Here is a 13481-nt window from a genome sequence, read left to right on the forward strand (position 1 = left end):
CAAACTATATTCTTACTGAAACAGTATCAACTAAGGATAATTGTACCTAATCTACACAGGGCTTTGGAAGAGAGACCGGTGTGCCACCGGTGATGACTCAGTTCTCTGACTCTGGCAACTGCCAGTACCATGTAAAGGCTTAGCATGTCCTTTGAGACATTACACAGAGCTCCAATTATTACGCAGGCAAACAGGGACAGATACAGAGTTATCTCACTTAGGAAAAGCTTCCTTCCCTCTATCTACTACTAGTGATGGCTTTCTCCAAGTCTCACCTTCCAGTAGTCCCTGCTCTAGTTCTCTTCTCTCTCTGTTATGTGCATGAATGTATGTGCAACTGTATGTAGCCATACACGAGTGTGTGGATGTGTGCGTGCACATGTGTGTGTGTGTGTGTGTGTGTGTGTGTGTGTGTGTGTGTGCATATGGTGTCCAAAGGTTAATGTCTTTGAGCCAGGATCTCACTGAACCTAGAACTCACTGATTCATTGGCCTTACCCACTATCTCCATTCTCCTATAGCCCCATATGGATTCTCATTCACTATCTCCATTCCTGCCTGGGGCAGCCATTGCAACCACAGAGGCCCGGAAGAGGGACCAATAGCTGTCCACTATATAATTGGCATGTTAGAGGCATACTCGATAGCGTGGGTTTTGACCCCATATGGGGTTTCATAACTGAATGTGAAAAAAATTGGCAACAGTAGAAGCTTCTGAATGCATAACAATAAAAAATCAATTCAAAATCAGATGTGCAATCAATATGAGGTGCTTCAGGCAGTATTTGCCCATGTTGCATCACATGACTTCATTAAAGCTTCAGTTCTGAACACTCAACATGCATATTTCATCATGCCACATAATACCATCAAATGCTGCTCCAAACACTTTGGCTCAGATATGAGATTACTATATGTTATGAATTGAAATAATTTTACTGTACAAAATTTTCTGCTTCTACAGAAAAATAATTGTTTAACTTCAGAAAACAAAGACTTTTAACATTTTCATACCATCATTCCTCAGCATGTAGGTGTCAAATTAGTGTATCTTTGGATTGTAGTGTGTTAGAATGTTTTGTTTTAAAAATTACTGTTTGTGTTATTGATTTGAGTTTTCCCCCAAAAATTGTTCAATCAGTTTTGCCTTGGGACTACATAAGAACTTTCAACAATTTCTGAAATGAAATCTTCTTCTGCCACTTGGTACTATATATTTATGTGTAGTAGCATTTTCAGCATTGATGAACATAGATTAAAAATATTTACCAACTCTGAAAAACACTGAAGATGCTTTATGTTCTGCACAGAAAATAATCAGCCAAAATTTAATTATGCAAAAATAATTATTTATATCTCATTACAATTTAAATTTACAAATTTGCAAATTTGTGGAGAGATATAATCACCTTTTAGTTGACAGAATGGTCTAAGTTTGAATTCTGGCTCTCAAGCTCTCTGCTCATTTTTCAAATGGGGACGATAAGTAAATCTACCCTAGAGAGTTGTGATGAGAATGAAAAGAGTTAACTTGTAGGTAGTTTATATGTTTATCTAATTCCTGCTTCTCAGAGCCAAATTCTACTCATCTCTCTAGAATTCCACCTTGGTAATAAATTAGCAAATTCATCTACCCTTCTCTAAAATATAGAGAAACCCAAATCAGAGTGATAAGGGAAGATTATTCTAAATTGAAGAGAAAAGACAGTCAAGAATGCTTTCCGTGAAGTTTAGTATTCCTCTCGTGTACATTTGGCTACCTTGAACATACTGATAGCCTATTTCTAAAATCAGTTGTCATTAATGAATAAATAAGATTCACTTTTGATTAGCAGGGCTATTTTCATATATACACTTGATTTTCAAAGGTGTGTGTACATACAGTTTTCTTGATCAGGCTCAACTAGCGAGTCTCACAATGGTTCCCACGTGTACATTTTAACTACCTGGGAGGGATATGTGCCAGAGCTATCTCTCAGGCACTTGTATTACCAGTGAATTCTACAGTGTAGTAGCCTATCTACGTTTTTTAAACAGATAAGCAGAAAGACTTGAGAGCCACTAGGGTACACTTTTCTTTGCAACATACATATATTTTTTTTCATGGCCAGGTCAAAATACATTTCAGTTCTCAAGTGCCTTGAAGTTTGCTGAGTTAATAAAACCAGTAAGTAGAGGCATGGGGGTTCTTTCCACAAATTTTCATGACAGTGGCACACAGACCAGTGAAGGAAGCAGACAAGATGAGGCATCAGTTAGCCAGTCACTGATATTCACCAAGAGCTAGTTATGAGTCTGGTGGTATTTTGAGCACTAGGGATAAAGCAATGTGTAAGACAGTCCATGTCAGCCAACAGGCACTTCGTATGCTAATGAGATGGGTGATGACAGACACGTCAAGAGAACTAGCTCGAGTATTGCTAAGTGCACAGCGAAGACACAATAAGATTCACGAGAGACTGGGATGGTGGGCAGGATGGCCTCTACTATGGGGAGTGGCCTTAGCAGGGCAGTCAGGAAGGACTCATGGGGAAGATGAGCTTGAGCTGAGATCTGTGTGATGGTGAGAGGATGCACACAGAAGGTCAAGGGGAATGACGCTGCAAGCAGAAGAGCATGAACATCAATGTCACTGAGATAGGGAACCAGCTGGGCATGTGGGGAACAGAAAGGAAGCTGGTGAGGCGGGAGAGTTTAGGGCACAGAGCAGAGGGAAGGAAGCTGAGCCTAGGGAGGAAGGTAGGCTCTAGGGCCTAATGGGTCATGGAAAAAGTCTGGAGTTCATACTGCTTGAAATAGGAAGCCAGACAGAGAGTTTGAAGAGAGTGGTATATAGGCTGTTTTGACTACCGTGAGTGGAAAGGACTGGAGGGGACCAAGGTAAGAGGCATGGAGACCTGCTAGGAGGCTTTCATGTTGTTGAAATGGCCTGGATAATGGCTTAGAGTTTGGTAAGCAAGAGGGCAGGAGATGGTTTCCTCTGACCTGCATTCCATGGACACCTTTCCTGATGGACTCTGTAGGGTAACAGGAGCTGTGACTAAGGGATGGCCTCGAGCCCCACCGCACTTACCAAAGACCTTGAGGTGGATGGATGCATCCTGCTCGCCAGCCTTGTTCTCAGCAATGCAGACATACTCGGCCTCGTCATTTTTATCCACTTTCCTGATGGTCAGCTCAGAACTGTCGTCACTGAAGATGTACTTCTCATCATCTTCCTCAGTCTCAATAGGTTCCCCATCCCTACATGGTCAGAAACACAAAGAATGATAGTTTTGACCACCAAGTTAAAATATTTATTTATTTATTTTAATATTTTATTTATTTATTTGAGTGAGAGAGAAAGAGACAGAGAGAGAGAAAGAGGCAGATAGAAAGAAAGAGAGAATGGGCACACCAGGGACTCCAGGCACTGCAAACGAACTCCAGATGCATGTGCCCCCTTGTGCATCTGGCTGATTTGGGTTCTGGAGAATTGAACCAGGGTCCTTAGGCTTCTCAGGCAAATGCCTTAACTGGTAAGCCATTCCCCCAGCCCAAAATATTTATTTTTAATTAATTTCCACAGAATGCATACAGAATGGGAAAGATTCAGTCTACAACAGAGAAGACAATTTGGACTTCATTTTATACACTTTTCCTTTTTCACCCAATCTTCTAAGTCTGTCCAAACTCTAAAAAACAACATCCACAAGGACTTTAAACAGCCACCCCAAAGCCACAGATCATTAACTTGTACCCACCAAGACAGAACATGAAGGCAGCACTCAAGGCAAGAGAACTTTACAGAAGAATCCATTCTTCATGGACATTTTAAGAAGGCTGAATTCGTGGTACTGACATACCAACATGGAATGGACCCTATGATGTCCCCTTCTCCTCTCACCCATGACACAAGGCTCAAGCCAGTTCTTACTTCGTCCAGCTCATGGTGGGCTCTGGGAAGCCATCAGCATCACATACCAGGGTGACCGACTGGCCCAGGTTGGCAGTGGCATTCACAATGCTCTGTCTGGCTTGGACGGTGGGTGGTACTAAAAGAAAGAAGAGTATCAGGGGTGGTTGGGAAAATTAGAAGAGCCCAGTGGCCTTGAAAAGAGCTACTTCAGGATCTTCAAGAGTAAGGAGGTCTCCACCAGCGAATTAATAGTGTTGGGTGTTGGGGAGCTTAAGTGCTCATGTAAGGGATTTAAACTCATGTGGGTCCTTAAATAATTAATCTAAACTGAATAGACAATTCACCCACAGACTTGCATTATTATTTCTCAAGAGTTTAGAAGATGTTATATTACATTCTTCTCATGGTACTATGGTATTTGATTTACTATTGTATCATGCAGTAGCTATCTGACATGGTGCATTTTCTCTATCAATATACATTAAATAACTAGTAGGGTTGGTGGAACTTGATGCTAAAAGCAGACTGTCCATACTAAAAACAAGTTAGAAGATACAGTTCCCATTGGTTGGAAGGATGGTACCATTCTGAAATGCACCAGCTTACTAGAGTGACACTTCTCTGGAACTGTTATAAACAACCGTGTGCACAAACTGTTTCTACCAAAGGAACTAGAGGGGGAGAGTTTGGCAAAAATCACTTATCACTGGCCAAAACAATTCAAATGTGATTTACTTATTTTCTTAGTGCTGACATTATAATTTCCTGTAAACATCTTATAAATGTCAGATCAATTCCATGGGTGTGTTTATTTGACACTGCAAATTAAGATTAATAAGTCTATGGATCATGACTCTGACTATTCTGAGACCAAATTGATTGTAATATTTTCCTTGCACATCGACCCATGGGAATTAGCTTCCCAATGATGGTATCATCAAGGACATTGAGGATGAAGAACTAGTTAGTAAGCATGGGGGAAGTTCCTAGTGCTATAAGACAATGAAGGACTTTTCAACACCTGTACTCAAAGACCCCATGATTGAGGGAAGACTTCAAAAGCTAATGCATAAAACATGGAAACACCCTTCCCAGACATAATGTTATGCAGCAGAGATGGATCTGGGGGCCAGAATAGAGTTTATTTTATACATCTGGGCACAAGTGGAAGAGAAAGATCTTAAGGAAGGGGAACCCTGGCTTTAGCAATGAAGAGAGCAGGAAGAACAGATTTCCTCACCATTCACAACGACCTGAATGTCTTTGAAGTTGATCTCCCCCCGTGCCAGGATTCTGCCCTCACAGCGGTAAGTGCCCTCATCTGTTTTCTTGATGCCCCGGATCTGCAGGTAGTTGTTGGATAGGACTATGAACCGGACTAGAAGAGATAAGAGGCAAGTTCATCCACGGCCAGTCAGAGAACTCTGCAGTGTGCAGGCAGGTAGCTGAGCTTCACCATGAACTGGTCATCTTCCCATTAGGTTATACTCTTATGTTCCCTCTTCTCCAATCCCATTCCCCTGAGAACTCTACTATCAATGGCGTCATGAATGTACCAGTCAGTCCCTATGGGTGGGCAGTCCTCAGAGTATACCTTCCCAGCCTGAGGCTCTTATATTCTTCCCACCCCTCTTATGCAATGTTCCCTTGGAGGATGTCTCCTTTAGTGTTGGGTTCTCAGCTGTGAATTTTCTGCTTTGATGAGTTTTGGGTCTCCTCAATGTCAATGGCTATCTCCCTGGGGGAGGATCTCAAGATAGCTATTATTTTTGTTTGTTTCTGTGATTTCTTTTGAGACAAGGTCTCATAATATAGTCTTTGCTGGCCTGGAACTCACTATGTAGTTTGACACATCCTCAAACTTGCAGTGATCTTCCTGCCTGATCTTCCTGGATGCTGGGTGCTGAGATCACAGGAGTGTGACACCACACCCATATAATTTTCTTAACTTCACCCTCACAAGATTGGCTTTAGGCTTAAATAATAAAAAGCTTCCCTGACTCTGAAATATACCTGAGTGCAAGTTTTCTAGGGATTTGTCTTTTGACTTGGAAATCAGGTATTTGAATCAATCTACAGATATAAGACCATTTAGGATCTGGAAACTACATGTGGGGCCTGGGCCCCGAGTGAGAGTTAGTGAAATGACCTTGAGGCTGGTTAAGGTGGAAACTTAGGGGACCCAGTGGCTCACTGAAATTCAGGTCTTACCATCTTTTTTCAGGATGACATCTCTGCCTTTGTGTTTCCAGATGATGGTTGGGGGCAGGGAGCTGACCACATCACACACAATCACAGCATCTTCCCCTTCCCTGAATTCCTGTGGGGTTGGTGCATTCTTGAACATGAGCTTCTCTGAAAAAAACAACAGAGGCAGAGTAAGGAAAGATCCCTTCTCATTAGAACCATGCTTCTGGATTTGAGCTCCTGGCAAGCCTCCCATACAGGAGAGGCTCCCACTCAGCACTGGGTCATTGATGAGGAGCAAAGAGGTTGGTACAAAAAGGGTTCCACTGAGGGGAACATGTTCCTTGCCATGTGGGCTGAAGCACAAGTGCAGTGATGGGTAGCACCTACAGTCTACAGTGAGAACAAAAGTCATCCAATCCTTTCTTTAGCTCTCACTCTACCTCTGGCCCCATCCCATTGTTTTCCTATATCAAAGATTAGGAAAGGAGAACTTGACATGTTTGTTTGTTATTGTCACTCAAGGAAGGCATGGAGAAACCCACAACAGCCCCCTGAGAACTGTATTATTTATACAGAATGGAGGCTGGCTGGCTGGCGGAGGCATAGAAATAATGACAGTGGGAATCAACTTTGAAAGTCGTTGGATAGCCATAGACCACTTGAGCATGTATTACCACAGAAAGGAAAGGAAAAGCATGGCTGGAGAGATGGCTTATCAGTGAAGGCAAATGCCTGTGAAGCCTATGGGACTCAAGTTTGATTCCCCAGAACCCATATAAGCCAGTTGCACAAGGTGGCACATGCACCTGGAATTTGTTTGCAGTGTCTGAAAGCTCTGGCATGCCCATTCTCTCTCAGTACATATGCCTCTTATAAACAAAAAAAGGGGAAAAAGGAAAAGGAGCTGCCATGCGCTCAGTCATCCTTCTACTGCCACCTCCCACTTTCTACATTTCCCCACGTGTCATGCTCAGAATGATGAGAATGGAAAGTGTAGAAGAGAGTGGCTCTTACGGAAGATCTTCACATTGACAGTGGCCTCAGACTCACTGCCATCCTCGCCAGTGACTACACACTTGTAAATTCCGGCATCATCGATGTTGGCATTGTAGATGGTAAGTGTGGAGGAGGAGTCATCATTCCACACCACTGAGATCCTCTGCTGGTTTGGGCTGAGTTTCTCTCCGTTGGGGGAGAACCAGGAGATGTCCTTGTCTTTGGCATCTCCAGCCACTAGGGAGGAAGAGATTATATTCAAGCCACTGGAATCAAGAAGATTAAGCCCCTCCAGAGTGACAGTGGATACTCAGTAAGAACTACTGGCTAGCAGATAAGCCAGGACTGAAAGGCCTGGGAGGCAGACCATCAGAACCACTTTGCAGCCCTGCTCTCTATATGTTTAATTACTGTATATGTAACGCCTCTCATAGCAGCTGCCTGCCTGTTCCTATATTGTTTTATAGTGTTTTTAGTGAGGGAAGAGATATTTGATGTGGACCTACTGTATACTAGACACCAACCTAGAAGCAACTGTGCCTTATAGACTGGAAAGTTAAGGAAGCTAGTTTATCTGAGACCTGAGCTCAAGACCTACTTGGTCTGAGCAAACTGATCAGGTTGACTTTGACTTTGAGTGACTGTCATATTCTGAGTTGAGGATGAGACACACCGGCTAGTCCGGGAGTGCAGATTCCAATCACTTTTGAGTGTAGCCCCTTCTCATGCAAACTGGTATGAGTGCTATACTGGCACCTGCTGCCTCAGGCACATAATTTCACCTCTTGTGTGCTTATAGGAGGCAGCAGATCACCTATGTCACCACTCTCTGGGCAAATGTGAGGGGCAGATTGCTATTGCTCAGAGGTTCAGAAGCCAAGCTAGGGAAGAATGAAAGCTCTCCAATCTCCTTCTCCCCATTCGTCTTGCTTCTCTGCATGGCACCCTTTACAGGCTGCACCACCTGGCCCTATGCTGATGCTTGGTATGGAAATGAAGAAGTCTTCTTTGCAGGGCCCATAATGTCCTCAGTAAATACCACGATCTTCAAGATGTGCTGTGGATTCTGAGGCAGCACCTCCAGATTACTGAAACCACACTAATGAAGCAAAGCTGTGGTGGATGCACCCCATGGCTACAGGCTGCAGGCAGTTAGAGCTCCTCTCTGCCCAGGGCTGCTTGGTAAATGCCAGAGTTTACAGCCCACTCAGCTCTTTCCTGGTTCTGGTCATGTTCCCAATTCTAGGCATGTCATCTACAAAATACTGTAAGGTCTAATTCCATGTCCTTTCTTCCATAGGACATTTCCTGATCATTATCAGAGCCCTGGGAACAGCCTGAAGTCCTTAAACAAGTGTAGAGGTTAGAATGTAAAATGCTCCCAGAAGCTCATGGGGTTGAACTCTTAGCACCCTGCTGGTAGAACAATAGGAGAAGGCTGTGGGATTTTAGGAGCTGGAGTCTTGCTGGGGGCCATCTGCCACTGGGGGAAGGCCTGGAGTTTATGGGCTAGTCCCATTTGCTAGTCTTGCTCTGTCTCCTTTTTACCAGTTGGCTATGGATTTCCACTCTGGCCTACCATGCCTTCTCCACCATGATGGACTCTGCCCTCTGGAACTACAAGCTGAATTAAACTCTTTTCCTTCATAAGTTGTTTATGGTTAGGTATTTTGTCTCAGCAACAAAACAACAACTGATACAATAAGCAAAAAGGACACCAGGTTGACATCCCAGTGCCATGGGAGGGTACGAAGATAGAACACTTGTGTTCGCAATAGTCCTGGAAAACCCAGGGCTGGTCAGCTGGAAATTTGCCCTCAAGACCTTCTTGGGGTTTAAACATCTGAGGGATTGCAAGAAATAAGCCTTAAGTTGACCTAATGACACATTATGTCTAAGCCAAGGCCTTTCAGAGAATTCTGGAGATCTGGGGCTATCCACTGTCTTAGAGTTATGTTGCTTTTCCTACGAAAGCCCTTGGATCTGCTCCAGTGTCAAGCAGAAATCTAGCAGATGCATGCCACTACAAAAAGACAGCCTTGGAGAGGAAGACGAGCACTCCTGGCTCTTCCGTGGTGACACTACTTGACTCTGGAGCAGAAAAAATGGCCAGAGTTCTTGGCCTGAAGGGTCTTGGAGGTAGGCTTTGAAATACATTGGGTAGAACACTTGCCTTGGCACAAGAAGAATTTGGACTCTCCAACGCTGATTTCCCCTTGACTGGGAACAATATCCACCTGCAGAGAAACTGAACAAGAAAAGTTTGATCAGGGAATGTCCTGTGGAAAAAAGGACATGAAATTAGACATCAGAGTTTTTTTATAGTAAAAAATAAATTTAATATTTTTTTATCTTCGAGAGAGAAAGTGAGAGAGAGAGAGAGAGAATTAGTGTACCAGGGCCTCAGCCAGTGCAATAGAACTCCAGACGCTTGCACCACCTATTGGACATATGCAACCTTGCGCTTGCTTCACTTTTGTGTGTCTGGTTAATGTGGGATCTGGAGAGTCAAACATGGGTCCTTAGGCTTTGCAGTCAAGTGCCCTAATGGCTAAGCCATCTCTCTAGCCCCAACAAAGTATCTTTACACTGTAGCTAGAGGTGGACATAGCCCAGACTGCTCCCAGATGAACTGTCACCAGAGTACAAGAGTCCTCTGGGAGATCTGTCCTAAGCCACAATGCTTTGGACTCACAGAAATAACAGTCCAACAGTCCCTTTTAGTTGCTCATCTGAAGTGCCTTCAGGACTGTTAAGAGCCTGTCACTCCAGAATCCTGTGCAGGGATCTCTTGCAAATTCCTCATGATGGCATGTGGGATCACCGTGATGATTTACACTGATTCTTGGGTAGGGGATGCAAATGAGTGTCCACTTCACCTCACAACATAGGACCAACATGTACATTCTTATAATTGGACCCAACATCACACATCATCATCCTGATTAGTCAGATGTTCTTCTGAAATCTTAGTCTCTGCCTTACGGAAGTCCCTGGTTCCCTTGGTGACTTTCCCTCAACTTTTTACTTGAATATCCATACACTCTGTCATTCTATGGGGCTGATAAAAAATACATTGTGCCAGATCTCACTGATTCCTGTTTTCACTCTGTTCCTCCTTTGTCTACTTATAGCAGGTAACAAGTGTTCATTGAAACTGTACTTTTATGATTAGAAACAGAATGCTTTATTCATTTGAATTCATCTTCCTTCTGCCCTTCTTCCCCTTCAGCAAATCTCAAAGAGAAAGGCTAACACATATTTGGGTCAAGGATGGAGCTCCTCAGAGCCACTATGAGGCAGGCACCCAAACAAATCAGGCTAGATCATAGAGACTCAGTGAGCCCTTCCAACAGCCATTTTCTGTTCACAGTAGAATGGAGGGAAAGCTGGTTGCCATGGTGACTGGCTTTCCGGCAGGGCTGGTGCAGCAGCTCTGAATCTATGCTCATGTGATGAAGAAGCCACAGTTGTGCTTAGCAGAAGATGGGGATCAAAAGGTGTGCTTGAGGCTGGAAAGGGAGTGTGTGGGGGGTGGGTGGGGGATAGGCTCTTGGGGGATGCAGCCCTCTTAACTATAGCACTGACATAAAGGAGATCATCAAGAAATTCAGCAGAGGCTGTGGAGTCAAAGGGAAGGAATGGAGCTAGGGAGAGGAAGGGATAGAGTGAAGGAACGAGTGAGAAATGGGAAGAAAGGCAGGGGAGTGGGGGAGGCTCTCTTTTGTGCATAAAAGGGGAATCCTGGAAACACTCAAACACTGGGCTGGGGAAGAAGTACAGTACTCTAGGCATGGCTAGCCACTCTCAGTCTGCTGCTTCTGCACATGCTGGGTTCAGGACTGAATTCTTACCTGAGAGCAATAATAGGTCTTCCCTACACCTTTCCTGACTGTAGTTAGTTGGTACAGAGGGCTGCACAGGGACATGATGCTATTCACAGGTGCAGCCAGGACTGACTGACTGCTCCCTTACTCTCCTCTGTATGGATTTAGTTGCTGCCGAATTCCACACCGTGAGGTGTAAAGGCCGTATCATCCATCCCGCCTCCTCCTCACTTTTCAGATGAGGAGAACTAAAGGGATTTCCTTACAGCCTCTTCTAGTTAGGGATAAGGTGCCAGGCCTTCTGACTCCAGGTAAGAGTTATCTTATGGAGCAAGGCTAGCTCTGTGAAGAGGAAAGATGTTAGTGTTCGGTGTAAGAAGAAATCTGGGCACAGTGAATAGCATCCATCAGAGTCCCTATTCCTTGAGGAGCACAGAAAGCCGAGCACTAAGGCGCCCTACCTTTGTAGGGAGTCTGCAGCCTTACAGAGGGCAGTAGGTCAGTGCTGCTATCCTAAGACCAAGCACGACTTCTCTGACTGCTTTCAGTGGCCCTCACTGCACTGGAACTATGGTCTTAGGAAGCCCAGAAGCTGTCTCTGCCATGCCTCCCCCAAGTAAACACAATTTCTGGAGCATACAGGGACATTCCTTAGAGAAGCAGAGGCATATTTCTGCCTTCAAAGTTCACTGGCCCATATGTTGAACATTAGCCATCAGTTTCAACATAAGGATCTTGTTACTGTGGTAGAGCCCTCACTGCTGGACAAGAATATTCTTATACAGAGTGGGGTGGAGGGAAACTGCCTTCTTTTTTTTTTTTTTTTTTTTAAAGCTTGTTTGAAAAAGAACATGACTCTCAAGGGGAAGTCAGGCTGAAGAACTGTCATAACCAAATGTGGCCAGATCCACCTATGGGGTATGGAGAGAAATGAAAATTTCAAAGGAATTCCTAGCTGAACGGTGTCCATGCACACATTTATCATGGGTTTTAGAAAGGAGAGATCTTCCATTGAGACTGCCAGCTTTCTGCATACAAGAAAAGGATAGTGATTCTTCCCTCAAAATATCAGAGAGGCTGGGCCAGAGGAGCCCTGGACACTCTACAAATAATGCCTGGATGTTTTCCATTGTAGTCACTGGATGATTATTCTTCTGCACATGTCAAACTTTGAAGTATTGGGTTTAATAACGGTAAGTAGAAGCCCTGCTGTAAACTCCAAACTCTTTCTCTCCACTACTTGTTCCTTCCCTCCACTTCTCTATGACTACTTTTGTTCTTCCCAATAACAATGTTTGTGTTATGCAGAACCTCCTTGAGTTGCAAGCATGCGTGAGGCTTCCTAACCAGGCGTAAGGCACACCTTTAAAGTAACGAAAGAATGCAAGCCTCCCAGATCAGTGCCCCAGTCCTGCTTTGCCTCACCATTCCCGGCATCAACACTGAGATCTTAATTGCACCCGAGGCTGCACGCTAACAGACACAGGCGTTTTGACATGGGTGGGCTCTACATGTTCGGATGACATTGTCCAGCGATTTCTGTGTTCTTCTATGGTACTCGTCCCCCACCCACGACCCACCTGCAGCCAGTTCTCACTGTCAAGTTTACAAAATCCAGCTCATTATTGCATCAAGTCTCCCAATAGTTCTGACAGATGAGGCGACTTGAGAGTACTGTACTGCTTCACGGAAGACGAAAATGAAGTGTAGAGAAACAAAATATCTTACACAGCTAACGAGCAACCACATGAGTAATGAAAACCATCTATTTATAAGGCACTATCCCATCCCAACCTTCTTGCAGCTTCCAAATGGTTGATGATAACCAATTAGCTTTGGATGTCTGTAAATCAGACTAAAAAGATCCTTTTATAATTTTTTTTTAAAAAAACTATTTAACATATTTTATTCATTTATCTATTTATCTGGGAGAGAGAAATAAGCCATTAGGGAGACAGAGACAGAGGGAGAAAGAGAGAATATGGGTGTATAGGGCCTCCAACCACTGCAAATGAACTCCAAACACACATATCACCTTCTGTATCTGGTTTATGTGGGTACTAGGGAAGCGAGCCTGGGTCCTTTGGCTACACAGGCAAGGGCTTTAACCACTAAGCAATCTTTTAGCTAAGTTGTCATTACCATTTCTTTCTTGGTTAACAATAACCAACTTCTTTGCTCACAGGTAGCATCAAGACTCCCATTTTACAGATGAAGAAGTGGAGGCTGAAGGCTCTGAGTAATAGTCAAGGTCGAAGGCAGGTTAACAGAGACCAGAGCCCCAGCTATTTTTCTCTATCTTTTAAAATATTATTTATTTATTACAAGCAGAGAGAGATACAGAGAAGATAGACAAACAAATAGAGACAATGAGCCTGCTAGGGCCTCCTACCACTGCAAATGAACCCCTGATGCATGCACCATTTTGTGCATATGGCTTTACATAGGTACTGGGGAATTGAACCCAGGTCATTAGGCTTTGCAGGTAAGCACCTTAACCACTGAGCAATCTCTCCAGCCCTTTCTCACACGGTCTTAATCCTAGTAAATGGATACAAAAAAAAAAAAAA

General features: G+C 43.8%; 1 protein-coding gene across 16 annotated transcripts in view; it reads right to left on the reverse strand.

Annotated features, from left to right (window-relative positions):
- Positions 1-13481, reverse strand: part of Ncam1 (neural cell adhesion molecule 1) — a 321651-nt gene that overhangs the window by 56395 nt on the left and 251775 nt on the right. For all 16 annotated transcript variants that reach the window (XM_045145923.1, XM_045145928.1, XM_045145925.1 and 13 more), the window contains exons 2-7: positions 9258-9332; positions 7103-7321; positions 6110-6253; positions 5139-5276; positions 3917-4034; positions 3074-3243 (exon numbers count right to left, since the gene is read on the reverse strand). In XM_045145923.1, coding sequence (XP_045001858.1) covers positions 3074-3243; positions 3917-4034; positions 5139-5276; positions 6110-6253; positions 7103-7321; positions 9258-9332 — 864 coding nt within the window. The remainder of the gene's footprint in view (positions 1-3073; positions 3244-3916; positions 4035-5138; positions 5277-6109; positions 6254-7102; positions 7322-9257; positions 9333-13481) is intronic.

This window comes from Jaculus jaculus, chromosome 3, assembly GCF_020740685.1.
Source record: "Jaculus jaculus isolate mJacJac1 chromosome 3, mJacJac1.mat.Y.cur, whole genome shotgun sequence".
Taxonomy (NCBI): domain Eukaryota; kingdom Metazoa; phylum Chordata; class Mammalia; order Rodentia; family Dipodidae; genus Jaculus; species Jaculus jaculus.